This window comes from Eucyclogobius newberryi, unplaced genomic scaffold (assembly GCF_026437365.1).
Source record: "Eucyclogobius newberryi isolate DKJ021-1_F unplaced genomic scaffold, fEucNew1.0.hap1 SCAF_3, whole genome shotgun sequence".
Taxonomy (NCBI): Eukaryota; Metazoa; Chordata; class Actinopteri; order Gobiiformes; family Gobiidae; genus Eucyclogobius; species Eucyclogobius newberryi.
In genome coordinates this window covers 12,137,700-12,153,970 of record NW_027315945.1, presented here as the reverse complement: position 1 = coordinate 12,153,970, position 16,271 = coordinate 12,137,700, and the positions used below count along the sequence as shown (strand labels likewise).

Here is a 16,271-nt window from a genome sequence, read left to right as displayed (position 1 = left end):
CCACCACCAGACTGCGATCTCCCCAGAGCTCAGGCCCATGGAAGACAAGAGCAGAAGTAATCACATTATCATATACAGGCTGTGAGCGGGTGTTGCATTGGATTACGTTTAGCCCGTGGTGCCTGGTGTTTGGACATATCTGAGCACGCTGCTGGAGAAAGGCAAAATAGTAAATAACACTGAGGAATGAAAATATGAAATACACTGTAAATATAACGGAGAATATTCCCAACGTAAATGACTAAAAAAGACCCACTTTGATCAAAATAGGAACTCATATTTAGGGAGTATCAGAGGAAGTACTGTATATGTTGATACAAAATTGAACAACCATGTCATTCAAGCACCTGTTGCAGTCAGCCAATCACAGTGCAACACCTTTGCCTCTCAATCCAATCATAAAAATCCAAAATCATTAATAAGATTATTGATGTCTCAACCTGCTGAGCGCTAACGTTTATATAAAGTGTAATCCTAAAAGTAATCAGTGAGTTTCTCCTTTTGGAGTTTCTGGCGGTTTGATTCTTTGATCTCCATTAAACTCAATTGGAACACCGTTTTTTTTACAGTCTACATTTGTTGTATGATAAATAAATTATGGACGGATTACAACAGACAGAAATGTTGAGAAAAATGTAACTTAGAAATGTAGCTTGTCTCTGCAGATGTTGTTGCTTTGCCTGGAACGTTACCCAGTATGGCATAAAACTCTTACTTAAAAAACGTTAGTGACACCACGAGGTCAGATCTGAGTATTAAAACATTTATAATTGATTAAATCCAATAGTGTGGAACGTTCTAGAAAAAGCAATAACTATGGAAACAAGCAGATGATGGACATCCACTAGAAAAGTTACATAGTGCTCCTTTACAAATTGAAAAATGGTGGAGGAGGTGGCGGCGAGGTCAGAAGTGGTGGTGCCGGAGCCGGTTGGGGGTATTGCACACAGCTCATGAATAAGGCATGGGCAGAGAGGCGAGGCCCGTCGGGAAGGCCCTTGTCCATTTGCCATTTGCACGCTTGGCCACAGTTCTGGAGGATGACGGAGCGCGGAGGGCGGATGTTGTGGTGGAGAATGGGAGCTCACGGGAAAAAGGGCTGTGTACATAGCGATACATTGGTGCATTGAGGTATGGGCGGTCGGGTATTTAATGGGGAAGTCGGGCGATATGTCAGTGTGACGGTATGTTTGAGGATAGACTTGGTTGCTGTTGATTTGTAACATGGGGCGGAACTTATGTGACATCACAAAAGGGGCGGAGCATCCCATGTGAAGCGCCATGGCGAAATGATGATGTGGTCAAGGCACAGAAAGTGCTGCAGGGCGATGGCAAGTCAAGGCTCCTGGTTAAAAAGGAGCTTTACATAGAAAAGCTGCAGTGAGAACAAATAATCCATAATCAGTGCTTCCGTAGTGTTTTAAACCTGCACTTTAATGCAATATTTAACAAAAAAGCTCTTATTGATGATAATGAGCTATGATTAATGATGATATTTAACTAGGAAAGCCCCATTGAGATTACTAATCTCTTTTTCAAGGGTGTCGTGGCCATGGCAGCAGCACGGCTCCGTCACAATATCAACACATTCATTTAGACATATTTATTGGAATCAGTTCTATAATAAAAAAAATCAACATTGCACCAACAAGGTTATAGTACATTTTTCTACCCAACTTTTGTCTGATACGTGCCACAGAAAATTTGGGTAGGCAAGTCAAAATATTGGGCAAGAGTAAAAATTAAGGGTTGAAAAAGCCTTGAATCAAATCGTATTGAATCACACAAAATTGATGCATTAAAACTGCATTCCTTCTTCTATAGCAGTTTGGAGAAACATTTAAGCATGTTAAAGAATTTGAACAATCGGAATGAATGCTTCAATCTATTAAACATTAAAAATATATTTCTTAATCTAATGAAATAAATGACTCTTTTTATTTGCTTTCATCATCAATCTACAGCAGTTCAACCACACCTTTACAACCAACGTCTCAGGAAGAACATAATGAAGCATCTTTGACAAAAAAGCAGATCCCCACCAAACCTGAAGAGCATGTCCATTTCTTTGTTTGTGAAGTGAAGAATACGTTACATCATAAACAATCAGAGCGTCTGCAGCGGGGAAGCGTCTTATCTCCCCAAGCCTCATCTCGGGTTATGAACTCAATTATTGTGTTGTTGATTGCTTTAGTCTTTTCGATGCCTTTCCAAAGTCTTTTATATAGTGTTCACATGGCCAATACTGCCACCACAGCCGCTGCAAACTGCGCAGTTGTGTATTAAGAACACTTTCCATTGTAAATGTACCACCATTTTAGTGAGTTGTACATAGTAGAAATGTGTAGAATTCTCAGTAGATTAGGTGGATGTAAGAACACATTGCAACATTCAAAACTGACCCTTTGGGATTGTTCAGTGGGAATATGTGAGAAACAGTAGATATGGGGACAGTCATCAGGGACAGAAACAAACTCAATACGATCAATGGATGTACAGAATGTTTTATGCTTTTATGGTCAAAAAATATTTCATAATTTAGCACACATATTATCCAAAATTGACTTTGTCTTTTTTTGCTTGGTCTCTCATCAAAAACATACCTGGAATGAATGAATGAATGAATGAATGAATTGTGTATGTTCACTGCCCTCTGATTTGTGATGTCATAGGTAGAGCTCTGAGATCTTCTGCACTGTTTTTAAATCCACAGTAAACAGTAAATTATTATGGAAAAATTTGCCCATCTCTGGCATAAGGTTCAAGATTAGCAGATTTTCTTTCACAAATAATGAATCGCCCATGGAGTTTCATATGTTGTGAATGCAATCTATTATTTTACTATTATGTTCCCTGGTCGTAGTTGGTGGGAAGACTCCATATCCATGACGTCTAATATGTAGTGGACATTCGACCTATAGTAAAAGTTTCAACTAGGTACTCAAGGCTGAGAACTTATCTTACAATCAAGAGGAAGGTCACCCATCACTTCCAACAGCAATTAGAGAATGGTCTTGGTCAAATGCAGGGGGGCAACAAGCTGATCTGAGAGGGAACTGAACTGAAACTGCGCAAAAATCTGGACACGTAAACCATTTCTCAAACAATATAGCAACAGTTAATCATATGGTTCCAACAATTACATCTGTGGGCCAAATTTCACTGGCATAAACACAATACATTCCAAATTATTGTTACTCAATACCCAATTCAACAAAGTTGACGTCCAGCTGTTTTTATGGAAATGACTTTCTATGTTTTAAAGCTTGACATTAAACCAGCTCAGAGCTTTTTCTTCAAAAGCAGCAAACAAACAATATGAAATATATCCTTTTTAAAGACAGCAACAAAGTGTTTTCAGAACAAAAGGGAGTGTAGACATTGCTGGAGGGGAGGATTTACAGCCGCTCTGCACAATTTCAAAACTCATGGACACAGATATTAATTTCTAAGTTCCTCTTCTGCCTAAAATGTATGCTTCATAACGATTTCCAATAAGAATCAACATCTCTCGTCACAAGAAAAAACCTTGAAATTGCATGAAAATCCATGATAAAAAATTCAAACAAATGATTTTGTAGTTTTTGCGAAGCTTGGGAAACTTGAAAAAGCTAATGACTTATCTGTAGAGGTGTCTGATCCAATATCTCATGGGAGGTTAAGCTAGCATTGATCTACCAGGCCGCCCTCTCCTATCTTCTCCTTTTTTCTCTGCTGCCATCCAAGCAAGGCAGATGGGAATCGATAGAAAATCAAGGAAACGGCTGGAAAAAATAAGTTGAAATGTTCCAGAGAGTGAACTTACTTCAAAGGGGTTAGGAGGAAGGAGGCGGTGGAACTTTTGAAGATTGGACCTTGCAGCAAATTGAGGTGAAAGAGTCAGGAGGACAAAGGAGGGACAAGGTCAAAAACACTAACGCTGAATGGGACAAATAAGTGGACTGCTGTTAACACTTGGAGACACCTGGACGGAGGGGGCAAAGGCATTCCGGTGCAGGATTTTTAGAAGAAGTAGATGCTGTCAAGAGACTATTGGGCTATTCACAAAGACCAGACAACCCGAGCTATCCAAGCACTTTGTCCTGATCCCGGAGTGATTCTGACAATAGACAGGGCAGACGAAGCAAATGGCCTGGTGCATGATTTGAAGAAGGCAATTCCATAAGGGTAAAGGCTCCTTTTGTTGATTTGCGTGGTATTATTGTGATGCATTCACAAGACATACCAATACATAGCAAAATATGTGACAATGTTGATGCAGTACAATTCAAAAAGCGCAATGTAGACTGTTTGCAGCAATTATTCCTCACTTTCTTTCTTTGTTTCCGAATAAGTTTACCGTTAAAGTAAACCTAACTTTTGCATGCTAACAGTGTACTTCCTGCTTTTCGGCGAGTACAGCTCGGCTTCTTATTTATGGTCTTTGCGGTTCAGGCGGCTGCAGATAGTAGAAATCTGAGCTAGTTGCTTGAAAATCCTGCGCATATTCAAATCTTTCCCTGATGCTTAAGGAGACGGCAAACGAGGGGGTGTGTTGACAAAATTATGACCTTTGCTGACTTTCCAGTATAAACTGAGCTTTAAACACTCTCAGAAACTTAGATGTAAACACACTGTGGTCTCATTTTGACCCCAAGAGCTGCTTTTCCATTATATCTGTATCTGAGGCAAAACAGATCTGACTTTAATGCATGACAAAAATTGGGACAGGCGCTTTAACCTGTCACATGTTTATTTTTGTTGTGTTTTTTTGAAGGATATTTTGTCTCGTAGGTTTAGACAGGACAGTACAGTCTGAAATGGGGATGATATTGGGGAAGGACATTGTAGCAAACTGTCAAGTGCTGGATTCGAGCTCACAACATGTACGTCGCTCACACAGAGACCACATGTGCTATTCCTCTCCACTTTTCACTTTCACTTTTCAACAAAAATAGACACAAGTAAAACTATTAAATTCTTTACAGGAGCTCGTCACTAAGTTACATGTCAGATCTATGCAGAAGCAAGTCTGTTCACAGCAAGAATCCATGTTTTCCAGATGATGAATGAATCAACGATAACAAAAGAACACATTTATAAACTGATCTAGCGAGACACATCAACAGAGAGAGGAAAACATACAGTATCTCCACAACTACAGACTTGAAAAAAAACAATCATTAAATCTAGCAAAGTTTCTCCTTGAGGAAGTGGTTTGCATCAGTGAATAACAAAACAAGATAGACAAGAGAGCTGTGGCAAGCAAGGCAAGCAGTGATTGACCAATACAATCTAAAATGACTGTGTATTATGTGTCATAACTAAATTTTAATTGTTCCGAAATAATCAGAATAAGGCCGTTTTCCCCTCACTTCTACTGCTGAAGCTTGGCTGAAGTCACAATGTCTTTTAGTGGCCACTGAGCAGTACAAATAAGCATTTAACAGTGATGTTTTAATAGGCAACTCTTTTCTACTATGTCAGTCTTATTTCAAATGCCATTAAAATATTAACAAGCTTATTACTGACCCTACTACTACTTCATTTGCACCACAGAAATACAGAATATTTGGAGTGCTGCTAAATGCCAAACATGTGACAAAACTGCTAGTCTCCTTACCCTGATTACTTGCTTTTCTAAAGACCTAGTGTCGTTTGTTTCTACTCGTCTGACTCGTGCCCTCACTTGAATCACCTTTTGCCGCTGTACTGATTGAAAAACTGTATCTCATAGAAAAAATATAAAACCTCCCCAACACAAACAACCTACCTCCCATGGGCCTCTTCATGCTTTTAATGCACCTTTCAATTGAAAAAGAAAAGCTGGGATTTCTGGAGACAGAGGCATAGTTCATGATAGCTGTTAGCTGTTGACCCTGTGGCTCCAAGCGCCTGTTAGCGAAGCCACACGTCCAAGCCAACTACGCCAGGCTAACAGAATTAGGCAATAAACAAGCCAAAGCACTGCCGGCACCACGCAGGGAGAAACAGTCACCCAAGAACTCAGTCTGGATTCAATTTCGCTTCCGGAGTGCGCTCACGGCAGCACTGGAGAGGCAGCTGGGGTCTATAGCAAAGGAGTTCTCTATAATAAGGTGCTGGAGTGGAAGGGAAGAGAGTTTGCAAGGAAATACTAGGGTCATTCAGTCAAGACAAGCTATGAAGTGTTGGTTAATGTTCATCAGTTGACTCAAGGACACTTAGTGAAACACAAAAATCCACTAAATGCATTGATTGAGGCATGAATTAATAGCATTGATGAAAAACAACACATTTAAAGACAGTATCACAAACAACACTAAACTCGACAAAAACACAAGAACATCACGTTTGCCAATACCATTACCGTATTGGCAAAGTGCTGCAGTGCGTTTTATATATCTTTAGAATATAAGTGAATTACATATTGTGTTGACTTGTTTGTGTTGATCTTAGCCACTCCTTTAAATTACTTTTCAACAATGTAAAAGTTCACAGTTGATATACATCCTTTGTAGTACATCATGGTAGCTTTATCAGTCAGGCACCTTCTTATTTGATTGACGGTAGAAATAATGACTTGAGATTAGAGTTTATACTACCATCTACATCATACTGTGCTGTAGATGGTTAATATATTGTCCTGTAAGTGAAGTTTGGATTCTTAGTTCCCTACACAGAACTTGAAACAGTAGAAGGTAGTAGTACACAGCTGGAGGATCAGTAAAAGGCGCTGTACTTGAATTTTTTACGCATATTTTTCAACACTAAATTGAGGTAGAACGGGACCAAAACAAGTCTAGATCACATCGGGACTGAACTGTGATAAAACCAGCTTGTGCTACAATTCATGCAATATTCTCTAGATTAAAAAAAAATCAAAAAACAATATACCAAAAGCCAATCTTCTGGCAAAAGCGTGATAATGTCAAGGAACTGTGAAAGGGTAAACTGTTGGTGAAGACTGATCGAGTGGTGGGTCCGGGGGTCTGTGGGAGGGGGACAGGTGGCGACCCGGCGGTGTGTCGCGGTAATTGGCTGGCAGGCTGCGAAGAGACACCGAATTGATCATCAGATTTGTTCATTGCCGTGGAAAGGTTTGGAGGTGTCTGAGGATTCAGCCGTGCAGCAGTTAGATCAGGTAAGAACACATTTAAACCGAAAGATAGCAAAGGACACATTAGCTAGAGCCGGCAAGCATGTTCTCCTTGCTCCCATAAAGTTACATTATTCAGCCGGAAATGGTAAACCAACATCGAATTAATGCAAGTTGGCATATTTTAATGAATTGTGTAATATATGAATAGGCTGTGCAATTTGGGGAAAAGATCTTTAATTCAATGTGTCTAGAATTGCATAGAGGCTCATCTTAATTGCAAATTGGATATGAAAAGTGGCTGAAACTATAAACTTGAATTCTAAGTTAAAAATTTTCATTATTCATTATTTTGTCGTCTTTAAGAATAAAACAAATGCTGAAATTGAAAGCCATTTTTTGCTGATTAAAATGGACTAACAACAGGTTCCAAAAAGTACGTGGACCAGGTTTTGACGAGTTTTGACGAGTTCTGTCATATCTAGATTGCCGTCTGAGGGATTATGCCAACATCACTGACAATGATGTATACCGTATTTTCCAGACTCTAAATTGCACATTTTTTCATAGGTTTGGCCATGGTGCGACTTACACTCCAGAGAGACTTATATGTGATATTATTCGTTATTTTCACACTGGCAACCGCATGTCACATTCTGATTATTTTCACTCTGACAACCACAAGAGGGCTCTCTAGGCTCTAAGCGACTCAGAGGAGGAATTAGCACTTCGTCTACCTCCGGAGTTTCGGGAGTTGTTTAGAAAAGTGACACAGAGGAAGAAGAATTCAATGGTTTTAGTGATTTGGGGTAATACTGATGCTTTGGTAAACGTCTTTGCATGTTCTTTATAGCATAAATAATATCTGAATAGCTGTTAATATGTTACGTTAACATACCAGACACTTACCACAGTTGGTTCTCTATGCGTCATGTAGATGAAGGTGTTACGTTAGCATACGTACACCTATTCATCATGTTCTCTTAACTGTTATGATTTTGAATTGCATTTCAAGATAAAATCTATTCTTGGTCTTGGATTTGATCTTTTTAAAAAAAATTTTTTTTAATAATATTAAAAAAAAAATTGTTCGTCCAATGCTATATTATGGACATAGCATTGGACGAACCAGATGCAATGTTTTAAGTGTTATTGCAGAATATGCTAATTTTAAACACCTGTCCGTAGGGCCAATTTAGAGTTGTCAATTTTTACCTAACACATGCATGTCTTTGCACGGTGGGAGGAGCCGGAGTACCCAGAGAGAACCCACGGTAACACGGGCAGATTCCACCCAGAGAGCTCATGTGATGTTGGTCTGGTCCGGGAATTGAACCCATGATCTCCTTCTTAGGAGGCACAAGCGCTAACCGCCTTTGCCACTGTGCACCCCCAAAAAAATTGACAGTGCGACTTATTATGTTTTTTTTTCTTCTCTATTAGGCATTTTTTGGGCTGGTGTGACTTATAGTCCGGAAAATACGGTATATCTTTTTTTTTACAATTGCAAGTCACCCTGATCCAGTCAATGACCCATTCAAACAGCAATATATCAAACCTATTGCTTTACTGTCTGAGGAATTGCACTTGGGAGACCACAGAACTTTTATGCCAAAATAATCAAAACCGTAAATAAAGCACTGAATCCGAATCCAAGTCCGCTGGGAGCTACACTCTCTTTACCTTACACTGCTTGGAAAAATGGATGTCCAAGTAAAACTCACTACAATCTTTTCTGTCTGTTGGTATCCCCAGAGAACGGCACTCACTATTTTTGACGTGTTTCCAACGGAGTCAATGTTGTCGAGATCTTTACTTTACTGCTCCCGTGGGAAACAAAAAACTAGTGCAGCCTGGAGATATATATGTACGGGATGAAGATTGAGATTTCAAAGTCAATGATGAAAAGGACGTTTCTCAGCGTTCTTCCACATCCTCTCTCAATCTTCCCCCCAAAACTTGCACCAAAAGAAATCTAAAAGTTATTCGCCTTTGTTATAATTACAATAAATCGAACCTTTAAAACATTGTATCTAAGAACCATGCGGTGAATCATAAGTTGCAGATTGATAAGTTGCATGCATATATATTTAAAAAGTAAAATAATATAATAAACAGCGTGATGTGCTCTGGAAATGGGTTTGGAAATGTCACTCAAAAACGCAGTGAAGTAGAAGCCGAAAATGATCTGAGGAGACAGGGAAGGGGGCGAGGATGTAGGTTCCTTTTCTAAGAATGCTTTAATCTTACCTTTAGGAGTTGAGCTTCATTCAAACACCTTTAGAATGATTGAGAAAAGTGTTGAGAGAGGTTCTGACTGATCTTAAAAGCTCAAAAAAGCTTGGAAAAAATGTCAAGTTGTATTATATTTGTCTTGTACTGGCTTGAAAATGTCAGTGTAATTTCACACAGATGGATTCAAAAAGATTGAGGTAGAATTAGACGGATTAATGTTATTGTCACTTGACCATCGCAGGTGACATCTCGATACGTAATGACAGGAGAGGGGGAACTGTTTACAGCTAAGGCAAAGGCGGCGGCGAGGAAGAAGAGCTAAAGATTCCCAGGTGGCTGATAGTTGTACTGCAGCAGCAAACATGGCACCTGCAGTTGAAATGACAGGATGAAGCTAAGGAAAAAGTGCAGTTGCCTTAATGCAGGGGTGTCCAAACTTTTTTCACCAAGGGCCGCATTTTGAAACTTAAACGGGGCAGAGGGCCACAAACAACTTGACAATGTCAAATTTGTTGAATGACAAAGTGAATCATTAGAAATTTAGCATTTGACGTAATTGCGATGAGCCTCCACACCTTTAATTAGACCAGGTTGGTATATCATCAATATGCCTGAATTTTCCCAATTTCACAGTAAAAAGTACTAGTTTTTGTTGTTTGAGCTAACATAGCAGAAAGCTGGAGGGCCAACAAAAATTAGTCTGAGGGCCGCATTTGGCCCCCGGGCCCTAGTTTGGACATGCCTGCCTTAATGTATTACAAATGGACACTTTTCCCTCACAATCCAGCTTGTATTAGCATGGTTTTTGATTTGATTTTTCCCCCCTGCTGCCGCAGGCTACAATTGGTAGAGAACGTAACCGTCATGCACAATGAGTTACTCGGGTAAAAAATCAGATTGTTTGACCTACTTGTAAGTCTAACGTACAACCTTCAACTTTCCTGCAAATTGCATCAGTGAGTGAACCTCCTCCCACTAAGCATACGCAGTGCCATTCTTATTACAGCAACAGAGCCTTGCTGTGAAAAGCCTTGGATGTTTGGTGCAGTCACGCAAGGAATCTCTCCAGAGAGGAAGAGAGGTGAGAGGAGAAAATATTGAGGATGGCAATGAAGAGGCACATTAATATTACAGTAAGTCAAGCAAAACCTAGGTAGGAAAGTGGCCTCTGGTTAGCGCGCCACTTTCGACTGCCAAGCTATCTCCTCAAGGCACATTCTTCTGCCACACAAACACTCATACTCAAATCAGGACGAAAAATAAATACTCCCGTGTAGATAATCAAGGTTTGGTTGCTGCATTTCCAATAGGGTATTTGGAGCGCTCTGGGTTATATTTCAGTGAGGAGGATCCGACAGCACAGCCTTGGCCAGTGCGCTGCAGAGATGAGAACTCAGACACAGATAAATCTTCCATGAAAGCTGGGATGGAGTGAGAGGAATAATTCTACAGGTCTGTGATGGAGCGCTAACCAAGCAAAGGCGAATAGACTGTTCGATGACAGCGGCAGAGAGTGTCGAGGTTTTGTAGAAGTTTTGGAGGTGAATTTTCTTTAAAAACAATCTTTTTTTTTACATTTTGAAATGAGAAAAGTTGAAAAAGCTATCAATTATAAGTATGCATCCCCTTGTGAGTGTAATAATGCAATGACAAAACTCTATCTATAATTGTTTTGCTCTTATTGATGATAAGTCATTATTGCAAGCCACTCACTGCACATGGCTATAATTATGTTGCTAATTAATTAATGTATTGGGGATTTTGAGTCATAGAATTTACTTGGGTGAACAACTTTTTTATTGTAAATTAGTTTTTAAAAAAAGTTTCTCCATTCAGTATCTTGTAAAAGCAGCTTTGTGACTAAATCAGACCGGTGTGCGCTATCTGCATCTTGAAATAAAATAGTTTATCTTTCTACCCTGAAGCAATCGCCGTGTGAAAAAAGCTATTCCAAAGCCATGCAAACGCCTGAAAAGTCATGCATTTGAATATTAACATTGTGCCAAAGGGTTTGTGAGAGCTAAGTGTTATTTAGAAAGATTTAAATACATACTTCCTCCTTCTGTTGCTTGAAAATCTGAAAAAACAAACAAAAAACAACTTAAAATTATGTTGCAGCAAAATGAACAGACTTGACATTTTCTTGCTTTGCACAATCGGTAAAAATAGGTTTATGTTGACCCAGGAGATTTTACAATGGAAAAGTTTACTGCTGTGACCTCTAGCTATTCTCCCATAACAATAAAACACATTTATTAACACCTAGTCTGCAGGTACATATCATTGGGTCAATCTTTACTTCGAAAAGGTCATTTTTGTAGTTTTCCATCAAGCCGACTCCACTCGTTTTCACACATTTTACTCTTTAATTATAGTGTATGAACTTGCGGTACGGATAGCTTAGCGTACGTTCCGGCCTTTCCAAGAATCCCTGCTGGACCGCATGGGTTCAACTTTCAAGTCAACAACTTTTCATTCCTTCCATGCCGTAAACAGTCTCCGGATGTGAAAACCCGTGACAGACAACGAGCTCTGTGTCCTCAAGCACCATTGACCTACATGTCAGCACGCACAGCTCCTAGGCCCCTCCCACCAATTACCATCGCAATGGGAAGTGACAGCAGACGCTTTCATGATGAATTTCAAACCGGCTGGCTAAGCTGATGTGCCGAGAGATTGCACGAGACAAGGCGAGACGGAATGAAAGAAGAAGAAAAAAAAAGAAAAAAGAAAAAAAAAGACCTCAAATGGCACCAATTCTCCGGAGCACCAACTTTTCAACACATGCCCAAAACCTCAGACCACCCCACTTCCCTGTGCTGTACTTCAACTTCCTTCTATATTTTCTGTGCCAGAAAATGAAGTTGGTTGCTAGGGAAACAGCCTTGAATGCAAATGGGAGGTGGACATTGAAATGTGAATGCGCATTTATATGATTTTTGTACGTTTGTGTGATGAAAAGAGTGTGAATGAACTGAATGCAGCGTGTTATTGGTATGCAAGAGTGTGCACGGCAAGAGAGAGGGAAAAGACTAAGAGAAGAGACTGTTGTGTAATTGTTTATACAACTTTGAAGAGGTTATGTGCGGTGAAGATCATCAGATTCTAAAGATCTAAAGAGTAAAGAGTAAACCCTGGTTTTCTGCTCAAAATATGCCCAGTTGAACTCCTGATCAAGAGTCGTTTTATCACCCTCGGCTTCTGTGTTAAGGCATTGAAAGAAGTCCAATATATCCATTGCTTTACTTTTCTATCCATTTATGCATATAATTGGTGTGAATCAGACCAGGGGGGTTAGATTCCTGACAGCAAAATTATTTTTTAGTTTAATTTTTCACAAAATAACTTTACATCTATTCTGTTTGATGCAAGTAAACATTTCTTAACATTAAACACGTCAAGTTGCAACTATATACAAATATAGAAACTGTAATAACAAAGGCCATCTTCTTCCAATGTCATGCATTACGAAATTGACACTATGAATAATTCTATATTTTTGAGAATAACAATATTCAGACTTGAATGTACAACCAACCAAATGTGTTAAAATGTCTTTTAAAAGTATTAGTTGAGGTATTTAATTAAGTCAATAACAGGGATGTCAAGGCCCAAGTTAATGGCCCACAAGTCCCAGTAAAGTCTCTGCTTTGAGTTTAAAGTACCTTACAAAGTACAATTATTATTTTTTGGCCATTAGTATGATTTATGTGACTGTTTTTTGAAAAGTTGGGAAGGACATGTTCCCGTTTCCTGTTTGTTCCAATAAAATTAAGCAATGAAAGTATATTAACAGTAAAGAGAAAAGAATCGTCTTAAGTACAAGGGTTCTAAATCCAAGTCAAGTCCCAAGTTGCTTGCCGAGTCTCAAATCATAGTCCGTTTTCTCAAGTCAAGGCTCAAGTCATCAAAACAGTGACTCGAGTTGTCTTCATACCCTCATTTGGATCCCCAAAACATAATCAGATCTTTTTGCTTCTCTATTCTAAACAACGACATTTCAACACAAGATTCAGAAAATCATCAACATTTCCATACTCCACCCTCTTATATTCCTGCGCTTATGAAATGACAAAAAAAACTAGTCCTCTATATGACGTCCAGCAACAACCAGCGAAAATTACAAATTGAAATCTCAAAATGTACAGCGACAATCCAAGTCCCCCTCCCCTCTGGGCGCGGCCATGCAGTGACTAAGGTGACATATTGTATTAGCCCATCACAGTGCGGTTAGCCAGCTCCGCTCTCACATTGTCATTCTGGACCAGGCGCCGCTCGCAGCCAAGAAGCCCCCGGTCGCTATTGATCCCACAATCTCATCAGGCACGTTTCCTTGAAGATGCAATTTCCAGCGCATCACCACACCGGGCCGGAGCACTTTGTTCCAGCCGCGCCCGCCTTAGTCATTGATCTACCGCCCCCTTTTCCCCCCTCCGGCTCCCTGCTCCCCCGGCCCCACCTACGTGTTCGCGACCATCTGTAGAGCGCTCCGACATCGCCTCCAACTGATGGCATCCCTCCTCAACGTCAATGTCTGTGACTAATTGAATTTTTACCTTGATTAACATTAAGCTACACTTTAAGGAGTCAAAAGGGTCACGCTCGGCTGCTAACGTCGAGATTAGAAGAGGGTTAAAAGTATTGGAATGCTTTTTGATGATGGTCTTACTTGTTTAATAGATGGACAGTAACGCTTTTACTCAAGGTTCTTTAATCAAATATTTATAAGGTGTTAATAAGCACTAGTTAGTTGTTTATCAGCCCTTTGTTATAGAAAATTGTTTTATATGCAGCATTTTTATGTTGTTACATTTTTTACATGGTTTTTAACACACATTTTTGTCAATGGTAAAGTAAAATGAGCTATCTACATATGCTAGTAAATGCCTTATAAGTGCATAAACAGATCACTAGTGCTTATTACTGCCTTATAACTAGTTTGCTAGTTTGCTAGAAAGATCAGGTAGTGTTAAGATAAGATAATCCTTTATTGTCCACACATGGGGGAATTTCATTGTTGCAACGCAGGTAGATACAGAGGAAAAGGACAGATCACTTATAGGAAGTTTGAAAAACACTCTCAGTAGAAGAACTCTTATAAACAAAAACTCCTATAGACAAAACCTCCCAGTTATCGAGCTTTAATCGCTAACAGAGGCTGATGGTAGTAGTGAAACATATATACAATTAAGATACGCAACACAAACAAGTTCAAATATAAAAGCACAGATCATTTTTGTAGGATTCTCTTTCTTCTTCTTTTCTTTTAAAATCAAAAGAAGAAGAAAACCACCTCTTTCCCCAGTCAATTCAAATCAATCCAAAAATATCAGCTTATTGACAACTGGATTTGTGTTTCATTGGGCGTCAAAATAAATTGATAAATAATAAATCCAATGTTGATCGATGACTAATGTTTTGGCCAAAAAATGGACAACATGCGGTAATATTGTTTATATACCTCTTTCTGTAAACCCGATTCGCCCATTTACCCGGTAACTCGCACTAACGAGAACTTTGGTGTAAACTGGGATTGAACCGCCAACAGTCCCACACACAATCCACGCAATGTAGCCCTTGTTTAGTTCTGATCTGGTCCGGGTTTACTTTGGAGGTTAGTCCTGGGTCGGTCAGGCAAACTCGACACTCAATACTGAATAAATGGCATGTTTTAGGAATCAAACTCAAGACCTGATCGTTGTGAGGCAAGAGTTCTAACGGCTATGTCACCTCAGAAGATTTATGCTGTGAATTAAACCTGTATTTGAAATGATTTTGGTCAGAAATATGTCCTTTAAAATCCACAGCAATTCATCTACCAGACTGAATCTTTTTCTCTGGCACTTTTTGCACATGATGCCCTTCCCGATACGACCCTCTCACGTCTCGCTCTAGAGTGAGGGTACGATGACAAATGAAAAGAAGCGCTTCCATTACTACACGTTGAATCCATCACTTGTCATGACGCACATGTGTACGACAAAATAAACAATGTTGTCAGACGAGAGCGCTTTTGTTCCTGTCACAACGCAATGTAGACAATCAATACAACGGAGACATATCACCCGCCGAAGCAGTGAGACTCAAAGAAAATATGCTAATTAACAATAATCTCGTACACGTAATAGGATAACATTTGATAAAATACACTTCCATCGTGTATGTCACCCTTCCAGTCGGGGTAAAACAGAATGCCTGTGTTCTAAAATAGGCTGGCACAGTTCAACACGTAAGCGCCAATGCGTTTTCGATGCTAGAGTTAGCGTTAGCCGCCAAAACAAGAGCAGTTTTGGTGACCACTCGAACGTTTTGCGTGGTTTATTGACGTTGTGACTAATCTAATACTAACACAAAAAAACATAGCGTGAATTTTTCTTTTTAAATTTCTTCAAGCACCACAAATTCTACTTTAATAAGGAAACTTTAGAAATCGGAGCTGGCAGTTTGATATTGACAAATGTAATGAACATGTAAACAATCTTTTGCCTGTGCAGCCTGTAAATGTCAAAATAAAATAAAAATGCTGCCTCATTAATATGAATAACATAGAACATTTATTTCAGAGCACTGGTGTTTTTCAATACACATGCGAGCAGTAACTGAATACATACAATATAGACATTTTAACATCATAATAAGGAAAATACAAAGCAATGACAGCTTTTTCTGATAAGTAATTGAAATCTCATTGTTGGAGCTGCAAATTACATAATTATAAGTGGAGCTTTTCACACTTGCCCAGAAAAGTGCCGTTCCAACTTGAATTACAGACCATTTTCGAAACAACTTTGGATATTGTGAGTTCATTTGCGTCATGCTGCTGTGGCTTGACGATTTATGGTAAATTATTTATCCCTCCATCTGTACGGAGTGCATCTGGTATAAAAGGGTTTACCTCATGCTGAAAAAAGGATTTGATTTGATTTTTACCTCAAAAAATAAATAAAATGGCTTGATACACGGTTGCTGAGTGAGGGGG

The 16,271-nt window shown here is 39.3% G+C and overlaps 1 protein-coding gene across 2 annotated transcripts in view; it reads right to left on the bottom strand.

Annotated features, from left to right (window-relative positions):
- The window catches only part of iglon5 (IgLON family member 5), a 295,698-nt gene that overhangs the window by 131,652 nt on the left and 147,775 nt on the right, over window positions 1-16,271 (bottom strand). The window contains exon 2 of one of the 2 annotated variants that reach the window (XM_072461621.1): window positions 11,346-11,369. The exons of the other annotated variant lie outside the window; for it this stretch is intronic. Coding sequence (XP_072317722.1) covers window positions 11,346-11,369 — 24 coding nt within the window. The remainder of the gene's footprint in view (window positions 1-11,345; window positions 11,370-16,271) is intronic. 2 annotated transcript variants of the gene reach the window in all.